General features: G+C 32.9%; 1 protein-coding gene across 1 annotated transcript in view; it reads left to right on the top strand.

Moving 5' to 3' along the window:
• LOC140445142 (BMP-binding endothelial regulator protein-like) overlaps window positions 1-16,636 on the top strand; it is a 320,566-nt gene that overhangs the window by 259,747 nt on the left and 44,183 nt on the right. Inside the window, exon 4 of the mRNA XM_072536995.1 lies at window positions 15,575-15,662. Within this exon, the coding sequence (XP_072393096.1) occupies window positions 15,575-15,662 (88 nt within the window). The remainder of the gene's footprint in view (window positions 1-15,574; window positions 15,663-16,636) is intronic.

Here is a 16,636-nt window from a genome sequence, read left to right as displayed (position 1 = left end):
AATCATTAGAGATATTTTGTCCTTTTAAGCATTTGTTAAATAGTTGAACCAACATATCATGTAATATTTTTGGTCCATAGTTTATCAACTCAATTGGGATGTCTCCAGGTCCTGCTGCTTTACCGTTGTTCGATTTTTTGAGGGCATTTCTTATCTCTCCAGTTGTTATCTCAATTATTTGTGTATGTTCGGATATTTCTTCCATTTGGATCTCTTGGAATTTACATCTATCCTCTGTCAGTAAGACCTCATAATGGTGGTTCCACTATTTTAGATCTATTAACTGTAAGTTAGATTTTTCCTTTTCTTCCCCCCGGAGAGACTTTATCACCTTCCACGTTTGCCCAACTCTTGTTCCACCCATATACCTATCCACCTCTGCACATCTTTGATCCCACAATTCATTTTCACTTTTCACTACTTCTCTTTTTACATATCGATTAAATTTTTTATAGATGTTGCGATCTTCCTCCTTTTTGACATATATTTCTGATAAGCAGTTTTCTTCTTGTTTACTAACGTTTGCATATTCTCCGACCACCATTCTTGATTTTTTGTTTCATGGTTGTCTTTACATCCCAAAGCTTCACTTGCAGCCTCATGAATGGATTTTTTAAGTTGCTGGTATAATTCTTCCGCTGATATACATTGTATTTTCTTGATCCACATGTTGTAATTTCGTGGCCAGTCGTAATTTGTAAAGAAATTTCGTTGAATATTCTTTTAAACTTTCTAGGTTATATTTAGGGGATGGTACTTCTTGTCCCTTTTCTATATTCTGATATTAGGTCTACTATAGGACTATCACATTGGTCATAAGTAAACGATGGTCGGATCCACATTCTGATCCACGGTATACCCTTACGTCAGTTGTTTTCAGCTGGGAAGTTTGACGTTGGATTACATAGTCGAATATTAATCGCAGATTCCTAGTAGGTTGTATGTAAAAATATATGTGAGCCCTTAATAAATAATATAGATTATAGTATATTTTACAATTTTTTAAAAACATAATGACGGTATTAGATTTTTGTTTCGATACAGGGCAGCGGCAAGCCGCTTATACGTATTTCGACCTCTTTAGGACCACTGTGGTAAAAATGAATTCGGTTTCGCCAGGTAGAAATCGTTTGAATTCTCTTTCTGTTTTTAGATGGCGTAGTTACGTCCGTATATAGTTATTTTGATAACTATTGTCTAGGACGGGGAAGATTTTTGTTTGGATTCAGAGCAGTGGCTATACCGCTCTGAAGAGACCTAAAGAGGTCGAAATATGTATAAGCGGCTTATCGCTGCCCTGTATCGAAACAAAAATCTAATACCGTCATTATGTTTTATTACTTTAGTCCGTTTGGAGTACCAAAAACTAAATTCACTATGAATTTTGACTATGATGAACGGCATGTGGAATGCAATTTTTAGATACCCTTGCCGATTAATTTATCAAGCTGTTTGCTTTGCAGAAATAAAGATATGGCTATGCTAACTTTACAGTAAAGTTAGCATATCAATTTTTTCTCGGAAACGGTTAGAGCAATATATTGTTTCTTGGCGTAAAATTTTAACAATAAATTAGCAATTAATTCCTTGCGGTTCATTTTTCTCGTTTCATCGTTTTTGACCGATATCTCGATTTTTTCCAGTAATTTGTGCTAGGGGGATGATGGGGTAGTTTTTGGGCATTGGTCAATGTAACAATTAACAACAATTAATTAGCAATAAAATATGCCGCCAAAACGGGACATGTAATCCTTTTCATTGCCGAGATATAGCTGTGGCTATGCTAGCTTTACCGTAAAGTTAGCACAGCTATTGTTTCTCGGAAACGGTTGCAGCAATATATTGTTTCTTGGCGTATAACTTCAGCAATAAATTAGCAATCAATTCCTTGCGGTTTGTTTTTTAGCCGATATCTCGATTTTCTTGAGGTGTGTTTTGAGCTAGGGGATAATGGGGTAGTTTTTGGGAGTTGGTTAATATATAGCAATTGATTAGCAATAAAATATGCCGCCAAGATGGACCCTGTACCCCTTTTCCTTGCCGAGATATAGATATGGCTATGCTAGCTTTATTATAAAGTTAGCATAATCATTGTTTCTCAGAAACAGTTTGTTCCGAGCTGGTTTGTTCAGTTGGTCCGAATTCGCCCTTTACTTTATGTTAATATGTTAACTTTACAGTCATGATGTCAGGGTCGTATGTATGTTGGTTGTTGTCGTTGTTTTCTGCTGGATAACAGCATTTTCGATTTGTGACTACAAATTGGAGGAGTTTTTAGTAGTACGTTATATCAACAGCAATCTATGGTCACAATTGTAAACTTTACCTGGTAATGTTTTGACAGACCTGATCGGTTTTGAATTAGTATAAAATCAATTTGATTTAGTATATATTTTTGAAAGATAGTGTTTATAACGATATAGTTGTCTCTAGTGCAAAATTGCAGCAGTCGTTCTTCTGGCTTATTTCTGTTTCTAATGCTAAAATTTCTAAGAAGGCTGCCATCGATGAGGAGCATGAACTTGGATAATATTTAGATTGAATGAGCTTGCTTTAAGGAGTAGGACATATATTATTCGGTCGTTTATTTTCCTATGATGAAAATATCCTTGTCCACGCGAATGGGTCTCTGCTAAAACGCCGCCATTATGTTTTATCTTATTAGATTTTTACTGATTATCGCCAACTTACCTGTTTTTGGTAGAGCTCTTATAATCTAAGTATATACGCGGGTGTTGTGCCATCCTTTTATATATTAATTATCATCACTGGAAACTACTTTCACACGCATTGCCCAGTGTTCCATATCTATATGCCCTGTAGTCTATTTTACACTGCCAGACATTTTATTCTGAGTGGACATTTGATAATTCTTATTTGGTAAGCACACCTATCCTACATGTCTGTAGGACATTTCCTATAAGCTTTGGGACGCAACTTTTCGGGATCTCGCGCGTCTATCTCCAATGAAGTACAAAACAGCTGTCGCCAAGTGCTCGGTCAGAGTGACCAATAAGCACTCTTGGCGCGCATCGCCCCGTTTTCCTTCCTTTTCCTATTTTCCTATTGGTCTTTTGGTTTGGAATCTTGTAAAATATTATGTATAAATATTAGTTGATTTCCAAACCAAAGGACAGTCTACTTTGGTCTCTCCTAGAGCCCTAAACTCCAGGGAGCCAACTAGCGGGGCTCTGCTCTACCTACATTAGACTCTGAGGCTTTGTCTTCGCCTTCTACAAATTAGTTTTATTTTATTATCCTTCGAAAACAATTCAAAGTCCCAACTTGAAAAAGGGATAAGTGCCTAAGGTATTTTGCACACCAAATTCCTGAAATATCCTAGAGCAGAGCGTACGGTGGGAGACGGCTTTACCGTCCTGTTACCCCCCGAGACGACACAGCCCCCTACTTAATTCGGAACTCATTCGCTACGCAAACTAGAATAGAACCGGTCCTCAAATTATTATTATACAAAACAGTATTAAAACCTACTTATACATGAATATATGGAAAATAAGGATATGCATCACTAGCAATTTTTAATAGAAATTATTAAAAAATGCAACGATGTCAAAACTTTTCTTAGTCATTACAATTTTATTTGTCTGTCTTTAGATAATTTTATTGTCTTTGTTCATTTTTTTTTCATTGCTGGTTATCCTGTTTGTATTTTACTTTCAGCAACATAAACTAAATATTAATCTAAAAGCTGCTTTGTAACAGGTACCACTCAATAGAAGCTATTGTATATTCATGGTATTTCCTGAAGTTCGATGGGGGCAAGTATAAAAAATATAATAGTGCCTGTATTGATTTATTTCTTATACGAAACTTGGTTAAATGATTGCTCTGAATACAACAATGATCTGTGTCAATGATCAATAGACACACAGAAATTAATTTGTCATTACAAGTTACAACGCTCTTGTGTATGAGCAAGTCCACACCTGGGACTACATCAAGTTGTTACAGAGCAATAGCGGCAGGCTAGGGCAGTCGCTTGTAGTGATGGTGAGCTGCTACGTTAAGAATACGGGTGCGAGTCCGAGTCGAGATGTTGTAGCCTCTGGCAAGGACTCTCTATCACCATCGCCGGTCTTGCCCGAGGTGAAATACTCGACCGTGTTGCGTCACTATTTATAGGACAATTATCAACTCTCCTTGCATTTTTTCTTCTCATCTAAAAAAAAGTAAAGTAAAAAATATCTTAGTCTCTTGGCAGAATTTAAAGAATCTCTAATTAGTTTATTGTCACAATCTGAAATACAAATAATTTAACATACCTTGTAGTTTAAAAATGAAGTTCTGAATAATATTTTACTATTTGATAAGATATAATCCTAATTTTATTTTAATCCTTAATTTCATCTATCAAATTATTGCCTTTCCATGTGTATTCATTTATTGTTACATTACATTTGAAAACTTGTACTTTTAAAGTAATTACTATTTAAATGGGAATAAGCCACAATTAAAGGTTAAAGTACGTTTATTGACGTTTCAATTTCCACTTCGGAAATCGTTCTCAAAATACAAACATTAGTAAATTAAACAAATTTTTTTTTTAGTGAAAAATTCTAATAATTTAATTTTATCTGACTCATCTATATTGACAATTCAGACATACATTATACATTTTAAAGTAGACGACTTTAAAATAATATTGCCAATATTGTTGAGTTACGTTCCTGGGACGACTTTACTTAAAAGATAGTTCATTCGATTACATGAAATCAACTTTAACTTGAGAATATCCGTCGGAAAAGATCATAACATGTAATTCGTCTTTAAAAAAACAAACACATGCCATGATGTCAGTAAAATGCTCCTGTTAGTGATTCCATAGTAAATTATGAGGGAAAAACCAGGAAAAAACCTCATAATACTATCCCGACATGGTAAGTATTTGGTCGTGCATTTAATTTACCTTCAATAAACACCAAATTCTGATTTTATATGTTTGTTATTTAAAAACATAAATGATGTATCCTCTGTGTGTTATTGACTTACCAATACTGGTATTTTCCTCTTAATAACTTCCTCTTTCAATATGGGCAACCAGATCCTACTACATTCTGCCGAAGAATTCGCGACACAATTGGTCTCATTTAGCATAATTAGAGCCGCTTCTTTGATTTTTCTCTTTTTATTATCCGTTTCTTTTAGGACTATATTTGAATCATTCCATTGAACCCTATGTTCATTATCCCACGCGTGTTTACATATTTGAGATCTATCAAATTCTCTATTTTTAATATAGGATTAATGTTCACTTATTCTAACATTTAATGGTCTTGATGTTTCACCTAAATAAAACTGATCGCATTCACAAGGTATTTTATAAATGCAATTCTTTGTCCTTTCTTGTTCATTGTTAGGTTTGGTTTTGGACAAAATAGATCTCAACGTGTTTGTTGTTTTGAATGTTGTTATAATGTTAAATTTATTTCCTATCCTTTTAAGCTTTTCCGATAATCCTTTTATGTATGGTATTGTTATTTTCCTCGTATTATTCCTTGTATATGCTGTAGAATCTCGTTCTAAGTTATTTTGTTCTATTCTTATTAAAATGCCACAAGAAAATAGTTTCAGAACAATATTGTACTTTTGATAATTGTTGATAATTGTTGTATGAATTTACAATTAAATATCGTTGGTTGGCAATGAAATTTATGATTTAACATTGTCAATATAAATATGTATTTCTGAACACAAATTGGTTTGTTAAAAAAATGTAAACAAGTTGAATTATGATATATGTATAATCATCGAAAAAAAAAAATACTAACTAGAGTAGTCTGTGTAACAAAAATGACTTATTTTAGACGCTTGTACAAAATGACATACATAATCTAACTTATTGTAACAATCTTAATAAAATTTTGATATTTTTTAGAAACATTCTTTATATTGACAATTACAGTTACATAAATGACCTGCACTCACATATATGACAGGGTCATTTAAATTTAAAATCCATAATTTACTTATTGTTGTTATTGTTCTTGGTGGCTCGGAATAATTTTGTGGTAGTCTACTACTCTAAATAGGATTTTGCTAGGTATACCAAAATATTCATCTCCTCATCCTTTGCATATAACATAAGTGGTTTGTCGATCTACAATAGAACATATTAAACAAAGGTAGCAATATAATAATAGATTGTGATCATATTGTGATTTTAGTTTGTTAAAAATGTCAAAATCACAGCCTTCTTGTTTATAATTAGTTTTCGTATTATCTAAATTTTAAATTCATTTTGGTAGCCTTGAAGTTATATTTCTTTTTTCTAGGCTAATTGCATAACCATAACACACATAATATTGATTTTAATAAAAATTATATTTTGTAATGGGAAATTTAGAAAGCGGTAAAGCAGCTGAAATGAATGGTATAACAGTGGAACTGCTTAAATACGCTGGCAAAGAAAAACCTGGAAAATCTTAGCAGGCATATTTACGAACTGCCTAAGATCAAGAAGCATACCAGACCATTAAAATACAGTAAGCCTAATTCTCATTCATAAGAAAGGTAGCAAAGAGAATATTAAAAACTACAGATCAATAAGTCTACTACCAATCATATACAAGATATTTACAAATATCATCAACAACAGATGAACAAATGCATTAGATGCTGTACAGCCAAGAGAGCAAGGTGACTTCAGAGGTAGGTTCAGTACCCTGGATAATATCCATACGCTTTGAGAACTAATGAGCAGAGCTAATATAAAATACCGCTAGCAGTAACGTTCATAGATTTTAAGAAGGCTTTCGATTCTATATATCTTAAGACAGTAACAAAAGCTTTAACCGACCAAGGCATTGACAACCCGTACATAGAGACTATAGGAAATATATACAGACACGCAAAAGCTGAGGTAAAAATTGATGAAAATACTCCATAATTTTCCACTACCAGAGGTGTCTGACAAGGAAACGCAATATCACCAAAGCTCGTGATTGCAACTCTAGAAAATATATTCAGCAAAAATGAATTGGCGACAGAAAGATTGCCGAAAAAAGCCCTAGAGACAGAAAGATTGCCGAAAAGAGCCCTGGATAGTAAAATGCAGGGTGCAAGACCAAAAGGAAGACCATGGAAAAGATGGGAGGATGAAGTGGCAGCGGACGCGCAAAATTTGCTAGACGCGAGAACCTGGAGAAGATCGGCGCGGGACCGACAAGGTTGGAGGCATAGTTTGGAGGAGGCCAAGGCCCGATTTGGGCTGTAGCGCCATTGGAGAGAGAGAGAAAATGAATTGGCAGAACAAAGGCCTATCTATTGATGGAGCATACATGAGCACGATATCGTCCTTATTGCTAATAAGCCTGCAGAACTACAAGAACTTATAAGCGACCTAAATGCAGTTAGCAATGAAGTTTGCCTAAAAGTGAACTTAACAGAAACAAAACTCGTACAAGGAGCTCGTGGATGTCCAAGATGTAATAATAAACAACACTGCACTTGAGACAGTAGACGAGTATGTATACCTGGGACAACTAATGCATAAACCTGGCTACTTGTTCCCAGAAATAAACAGAAGAATGAAAACTGGCTTGGGCATCTTTTGGTAGAAATACAGTTATATTAAAATAGAAGATGCCACTCCACCTAAAGAAAAACAAACATTTGATCAGTATATACTACCAATCATGGCATACGGCTGCGAAATTTGGACAGTAAAGATAGAGATAGTAGCGACGTAAAGTCACTCAACGTTAAATGGAGCGATGCATGCTAGGAATAACAGAGATCGAAAAAGAATAGAATCGATTAGATAAAAAACCAAAGTCACTGATGTAATCCACAAAATTGATACTTTGAAATGGCAGTGGCAGGACATTTAACGAGAAGAACTGACAATAGATAGTCCACAAGAATTACAGTGTGGTATCCAAGAGGCGTCAAGAGACCAAGTAGACGTCCAAATTTGGAAACAAACCGGTACAACATGGCGCAAAAAAACGAATATTAAACAATCGTGGGCAAAAATAAAGAATGACTTTGTAGGGAAGCTGCACCACAATCGGTAGAATAATGATGATGACGATATATATAGCAAATGATGATGATGATGATATATTTAGCAACATGTAAAAGTAGAACTAGTGGAGGTTTGACATTCCGATGGATGATATCAATTTTTAGAAAGACCGAAGAATATTAGGCCGTTTGTCTATAAAGTTGGAAGAAGAAAACTTGTAGAATATCAATATTGCAGTAGTTTTCAGACCTAAATATATGCTTTTTACTGTTTCCTTTTATCTTCAAACCGGTTTGTTAATGGGTTCATGTACTGGAGTAAGGTACTAATGATTTTAAAAATCTTTTTGCAGTATATTCAACTAGCTGTTGAAGAGGATGATAGTTTACAGAAATTTATTGACTTTTTTTATGTATTTTGTTGTATATGCAGTATAGAATAATATGTAAGAGAAGGGAGGAAAGATTTCATAAATATATGAAAACAAAATATCAAATGATAAGAAATTGAAAAACTAAAACTATTTTTATTAAAAAGAAAGTTTGGATACATCAATTTTGGTCTTGAAGTATTATATATATTAAAATAATTATGCCTTTTTTTTTAAATAAATAGCACCACGTTTTCAATGTTTTTTATCTTACAAAACTAAGTCCAGTTTACTATTTCTTTTTATCTTCATACCCGTTTGTCCTTAATTTTAAGAAAGTCCGCATTTTCGCTGTCTTAAATGGTCGTCAAAGGGTTTATTACTGGAGATTTCAAAAATATCTTGGCAGTGTATTTAACTAAATATTGAAAAGGATGATAATTCATAAAAATTGTTGTTTTTTCTGATGTGGTTATATTACTAGTATCAATACCTATGATACTATATTGTTTAAAAAAGGCAATTGTGCAGATAAATGTTAAATGAATTACTATATTCTAATATTTATCGACCTGCAGATTTCTGTAAACTAAAATTTAGAATATTAGGGGTTGCTAACGATAGATGTCTATCCTATTAGTAGTGGTAAATATAGAAAAAGCTTTTTGCAAGCTCCAACAGGTACTTAAGTTGTCTGTTGTTGCTTTCCGATACAGTCGCGATTGTAAATTGTAATAATGGATTCCAAAGAAGAGAAGAGATTACTGCATTGGTTTGAAACTGTAGAAATACGAAGCGGATCATCGTTTATTTCGGAGTTTCATGACAGTGACCCAGCGGACTCAGAGTATGCACTAGACAGTGAAGATTTGGACAGTGATGAAATTAGTGAAAATGAAGTTTTGAGGAATGCAGTGGTAAATAATAAGCAAGAAGCAGCACCTGAGAATGTTCCCATATCTAAAGATTGGCAAATATCTGATCAGCAAAGGATTAAAAATATAAATTATAATACGAATTTCGAAGAAATAGGCGTAAACCCCGATCTAATAAATACAATGCAAGATGCCAGCCCTTTTGATTTCTTTTGTTTGTTTTTGATGAAGAAGTGGTATCACTGTTAGTAAATCAAACAAAAAATTATGCTCAACAATGTCTTGGAAGACTCAATATAAAGAGAAGTACAAGAATTAAAAGCTGGGTATTGACAAATCGACAAGAAATGCATAACTTTTTAGGCTTACTTATATGGATCGGTTTAGTATATATTTATGCCCTTTATGGCTCATTATTGGAAATATAATAGCAAACTGACAGACCTAATTTCCAGAAACCGATTTAAGTTGATTTTGAGATACTGTTACATTTTATATTAGGTTTTAATAACTAAAATATGTATTTATTTTCAGCATGTTTCATATTTCGAATAACTCAACACAGGTTCCAGGAGATCGGCTTTACAAGGTTCAGCCCCTTATGGACTTACAAGTGGATAAGTTTAATTACTGTGTAATTCCCGAAATGTCACTGTGTATAGATGAGTCGATGGTACCATTTCAAGAAAGGCTAAGTTTTAGGCAGGTTTAGGTTTTAGGGACACTTCGAGCCTATAGGAAACGCAATCCAATCGATGTTACTAAAATAAAACTAAAAAAAGGTGATATTTTTGCAAGGTAAAATGATAATGGTGTAATGGTTTTAAAGTGGAAAGATGGGCGAGATGTGCTTGCTATAAGTTCGAAGCATATGCCTTCTATGGTAAATGTAATACAAAGAAGAGAAGACAAACTTAAACCGCAGGTTGTAGTAGACTATTATGGAGGAAACTCTTTCATAGATGTATCAGATCAAATAAATTCGTATAATTTATTTTCAAGGAGGTTATTGATATGGTACCGAAAAGTTGCCTTTGATATTTTACTAAATGTTGCCGTTGTAAATGCCTTGTCTCTTTATTCTACAGTGATAAAAAAACAATAAAAATAACACAATTTAGAGAGGAAATGATCAAAGATATGCTTATTAAACACGATTGTGCAATGCCTGCAAATAATTTAAACAATTTAGTAAAATGTAAAATGTCTAAAAAGAAACCGCTGCAGCCAATGCTATAGGGATATTGTTACCAATCATGGAAGACAGACAGGACGAAAGAAGACTTTACGTGTGTGGACAAAGTGTTTTTTGCGCGAAATATTTGTGTTCTGGCTGCTTTTTTTAATGCTGCTTTATTAGCATTTATGTTAAGTCGACTATTTTTTGTACCGTTTTTTATAGTAACGCTACTTGTTAAATAAATATTTAAGCTAAAAAAGCGTTTTTATTACACTTTGATAAACGAACTTTATAAAAAAAAGTATAATACCTTCTAGCTACGGGCTAAAATCATGGAACGGTTTTCTGAGGCCAAAGCTTTAATTTCTCCATATAAAATGTACAAGCCGAGTGACTGCTTAGGTACACGGCATGCAGTTTTGTAAGTTATACTGAGTAAAAATTATACCATATATGGCGCTCAATATTTAAACTTATCTTCTAGACTGAGTACCATATGTGATACTCAAATGACTCTTTGGCAATGCAAGGAAAAAGAGGCTATTATTATTATTTCTTATTATTATTAATGAGAAATGCACAACGAAAATAATTTCATAATTATTGTATAAACTTTATTTATACTGAAGTTAAGAATGAATGTTTTTTTATATCTTCAATGCTTTTTAAACCAAAATGTTCCTTTTTATGAATTTAGATGTCAGCTTGCGTTAACCAATTAATCAGATAAAAAGTTATTCATTCGTTTGTTGGAGCAGTATATTTATAGCACAGAAGTCAAACGGTCTGGGAGGCAAATGACACTGTTTCTAGTTCAAGCGGTCTTAAAACTAACGAAGAGATAGATAAGTTAATCAAAAAAATTTGCTAATTATTATAGTTGTGATTCTTATATATAAATATTATTACTAATAAATTCCGAGCCAAGTGATAACACAAAGTTTAATAAACCCTAGGGTCACTTGGTATTTATTTGTGCTTATAGAACGTATTCAAACAACCGCAACCTACTCCAATATTATTTGACTTGGAGACTAACAAGTAAACGTATTTTATAAAATAATTATTTTTCTTCTTTCCCTATTATTGGATACTATTGACATTTGTCAACAGAACAGTAGATGATAATCCTAAGTGGGAAACTTTGCTTTTGTTGCTAAGTGATTTATTTATTTAAATGTAAAGACTGATATGTTTTTGTGCGCACCTATGATAAATTAAAGGATGGGAAAAGGAAAGTATTTTTGAATTTATTTCCTAGCTAAGCGCTTTCAGTTTACAAAGCCATATTCAGAGCTATGCTACAATAGAACAATGATATAAGTAACTAATTCAAAGTTTACAATGTTTCACTTAAAGTACTTAAAGTATCACTACTAGGAAAGATCTCATTAGGTAAAAAAAAATTACAGAAAATTTTCTTTTATTATTACAAATTGTCCATTGAAAAAACACAAACAAGACTGACTGTACACTGAACTCCACAAAAAACACATTAAAAAATGTTTGGTTATGGTACCGATGTCAGAACCCGACCATTTATTGGAGTTAAAGCCGTAGATACAATTAGGGAAAATCGAATGCCAGTCTTTTCGATACTGTTGCCGTACAATTACGATTTTCATTTGCAACTTTGATGAGCGAGCGCCGTAGAATTGCGCAAATTAATCTTCATCGTTCAGGTTGTCCCGTACATTTGTAGCGCCGTACTTTTTCATGAATACCGTGTTCTGAAGTTTGTTTTGTAATAAGGAAAAGGAAAGCAATGCATTGTAAATAACTAAACGAAAAACGATTCACCTACTTCTATAGAAAGAATATAAACTGATCGACCGGTCTCCATCGGGAAGTACAAAATTTTCCCGCCACAGTATACGGGCCCGCAACCGATATTCCGCCCGTAACGAAAGGGTTAAATGATTCTTCAAAGGTGACAATTGACATATGTCATTAGAAAATTAACATTATCGACAAATTTCCGATTTGAAATTCATAATGAAAGAAAAAATTTATCGCAGACTTTCCAAAATTAAGCTTTTTTAAATCTTAGTTTAGAAAGCATCATAATGAAAAATATACCTATGTTGAAAATTGACTGAAGTTCAAAGTAGTTTCAATCGTCAAGTTATCCCCAAAACTAATTATTTAAATATAAAGAAATGTCTTTTTCACTAAATTAGTCTTATTAAAAAAACTCTTCTAACAATAAGGTTATGTCAACTTTTCATTTACAATTTAACGTAAATAAATAAGTCTAAATAAATAAGTCTAATAAAAATAAAACTCATAAACTTATAATAACAAAAGCTGACAAAGGAAATTGTTTTCTCATCATGTACAATACAGACTATGTTAACAAGGTAGAATCTTTTCTATCCAACAACTCATTTATTCCATTTAACCAAAAAAAAACCAATGAAAAAACTTATAAGTGACTCTAACATTTCTAATGCTACAAATTTGTTTCAAGAACTTAAAATTAGCCCAATCCCAAACCTTTTATATCAAGCAATCCCTTGATTGTTAATGTTAAAATAAGACCAGTAGTTAGTTTGGTCAATACTCCAGTAACTTGACTTGCAAAATTTATCAACACTCTTCTCCAAGATTTAATTAATTACACTCCCAAATATACTGTCACTAACACTGTAGATTTAATTTCCAAAATTTCTTCAACTACTCTTCCAAATAACTTATATGCTATGGCCTCTTTCCCAGATTAGACACTATTCTAATTATCAATAACCTCTTACTCGCAAAAACCATCGACCCCAATAAATGTTCACAAATTTCCTCTCTACTCCAATGCTGCCTTTCCCAAATTTTGACAACCCAATTTCTCGACTCTCTTGAAAATAATTTTGTTCATTTCGAACTACAAATAATTTTTTGGTATAGATATGCAGATAATATTTTAGCCTTTATAGAAGGATCACCTTCAGAATCACAAAACTATGTGTCATTAATTAATAATTTACATCACGCAATTAATTTTACCTTAAAGTTAGAAAATAACAACATTATCAACTTTTTAGATCTAACCATTAAAAAGATTTTTTTTCTTGTTCTACATTAGAATTTTCAATTTTTAGAAAACCTACCCAAACTGATCATATATGATACCTACATCATCGAATCATCCTTTTCAACATAAGATAGCAGCTATTTAGTGTAATGTCCATAGACTTCTTAACATCCCTATGTCCCAAAAAAACTATGATAAAGAAATCACAATTATTAAACAAATAGCAAACAACAATGGTTTTCCTCCTACTGTAGATGAGGCCATTAGAAGGTTAATACTCAAAAAGAGAACCAAGCTTCTATTGTGGAAAACAAACCCAACACTACATCTCTTTATAGATCCCTATCTTATTTAAGACCTATTTCAAGAGTACTTTGTTATAAAATCAGTAGGTAACTTAAAACATGTCTTTTAAAACCAAACATAACAATAAGTTCATTTTTGTCAAAATTAAGGACAAGATTGATGAACAAAACAAAGGGGGTATTTACAATTTTTCTTGTGGTGATTGTAACTGCTGACTTAAAGATTTAAGAACATCTCAATAACACAGATAAAAGAAACTTTGGACATCACATTAAATTTAATAATCATTCTTTTTTTTTTCCTACCAAAAACAGTAAAATTTTACATAACATCCCAAATAAAAATTTTAGACATGAACATTTTAGAAGACCTTGAGATATCCAAAGAAATGAAACTGAACCCTGATTGTTCAGTGAACACACAAATCACTCAATTTCAATTATAAACCTCTTTTTAACTAATTGTGGGAAGAAGAGTGACCTCATGAAAAATTAAAAAATTTATTCCACTTTTTTAAATTTCATTACTTCTTCTTCACGTGCCATCTCCGCGACGGAGGTTGGCAATCATCATGGCTATTCTGATCTTAGATGCTGCTGCTCTGAATAGTTCAATAGATGTGCATCCGTACCATTCCCTCAAGTTACGCAACCATGAGATTCTTCTTCTTCCTACACTTCTCTTGCCCTGGATTTTCCCTTGTATAATCAATTGAAGTAGGTTGTATCTCTCATTACGCATAACATGCCCCAGGTATTGCAGCTTTCGTGTCTTGATACTTTCAAATAATACATTACTAATTTATAACAATTATTTGTAATCAGTTATTTGACAAGTTATTCTTAATTAAAACAAGCAAAACTTTCAATTTTTACTTAAAATTCTTACAATTCCAATCAAGAGACACCTACAATTTTTTAATACACTTTAGTATCATACTTTGAAACATTACAATCTAATTTCTTCTTTATATTTAAATAATTTGTTTTGGGGATAACTTGTCGATTGAAACTACTTTTACCTTTAGTCAATTTTCAACATATATTTTTCATTATGATGTTATGTAAACCAAGAATTAAAAAAACCTAATTTTGGACAGTCTTCGATGAATTTCTTCTTTTACTATGAATTTTAATCAAGCAATTTTTGAATAATTTATTAATCTTAATTTTCTAATGACATATGTCAATAATTGTCACCATTAAAGAATCATTTAAAAGGCTGTCATTTGATTTCCTTCATTACATCTGCTGCTTCAACTCTAATAAATGGTCTTTGGTCAGTTGGCAAAAGACAGCATTTTCAGTGACAAGGAAGTAAATGATATTGGACTTTAAGAATGCATAACCATAAGTAAAGCCAAGTTACACGATTAAATGGAATCAATACTGTCTAAATCGTCCGACAAGGTACACTCTTTTCCACCCGAAAATCTCGACGAATTATTAGCATAACAGTTTAGGTTTTTCAAGATACGATATTGTTACTATCTCTCGACTAAAATTCGGCCACGCCTGTTATCCCTGTAAGTGACTTAGATCATATATTTTTTGCATGTGACAAGTATGTGATACAAACAAAAAATAAATTGAATATTCAGCGCTATTGCAAGTAAATGTTTATTCCCGTTATGAACTTAACTTGTTAAGTCTTGTAAATTTCAACTTTAGTTTAGGTCTAGCTTTAAGTAACCTTTATTTTTTTCCCTGGCAATAATATCTCTTATCCCGTGGTCGACTTATTTTATGGTTAGTTACCCTGAACAAACTTTTTTCTTAATTATTTTACCATTCTTTTATTTTTTACTAACACCAAGTTTGTTTTGTTACAGAATGGGTACGTAACGTGTACGGATGGATGTCCTAAAACCGAAGGATGTCATATGCTTGTAGAAGATAGATGTTGCAAAAAATGTCGAGGTAAGATTAAATGTTATAAGGAATATTTAAGTTAAATTAATAACATCTTATAAATTAAAGTCATTTTTAATTGGTTTTGTCATACCTTGTCAACTGTCTTTTATATATCTCGTCACTATTATTTCGATTTAGTTTAATTTCTTTTTATAATATAATAGTCTCCCGTTTTATACCGCTGTCGCGGCTTTGAGAGTATAGCAGGGTAGTCTGCTATATCTAGGGCCTACGGTATACAAGGAAGGTAACATGGCCAGTGCTACGCTTCAACCGTCTATTATTACCCCTGGTTTTACCCAAGGTACTCATTTTTATTCAGGCTGAGTCGACCTGGGGCCTATAGACATTTTTAAAATGTCTAGATGTTCTTGCCGGCGGTAGGATTCGAACTCCGGACCACCAGCTTGCGACGCAAGCATCCTACCGCTTGCGCTACGCAGGCCCTTCATTTCTTTTTATTACCTGCTAAAAAATACTTGTTAGAAAAAGATGTTTACAGTTAAATATGAATCATAATTTATCGTAACACTACCAAATGAAGAACACTAACACTCCACTACAGAAAGACACCGTACCTATATGGAGCTATCATCTTACTTAATGAAGAAAAAATATTTATCTAACTCGCATTTCTCAGACGAAACTACACTACTAGCCTCTACTCCAGAAGAAATTACTAACTTATTTAAAAAAATTCAAGGTAGAAAGTGCCAAGTTTGGACTCACGGTTAACTACAACAAAACCAAAGTCATGGATATCGATCGCCAACAACAGTTTTGCGAAACTTTGGCGGGATGCAAGGTAGTCTCATCTATGATATATCTTGGAGCTCTAGATAATAACACAAGCAATTGTGCACCCGATTTTCGAAGACGCATAGAACTAGCAAGAGCAGCAATGACTGAATTAAACGGTGTATTATTCATATCCATCGAAGTGATCACAAAATGGAGCGGTTAATGGTTCAAGGAAGACC

The sequence above is a fragment of the Diabrotica undecimpunctata genome, chromosome 7 (assembly GCF_040954645.1).
Source record: "Diabrotica undecimpunctata isolate CICGRU chromosome 7, icDiaUnde3, whole genome shotgun sequence".
Classification (NCBI taxonomy): Eukaryota; Metazoa; Arthropoda; class Insecta; order Coleoptera; family Chrysomelidae; genus Diabrotica; species Diabrotica undecimpunctata.
This window is presented reverse-complemented; position numbering and strand designations above follow the sequence as displayed.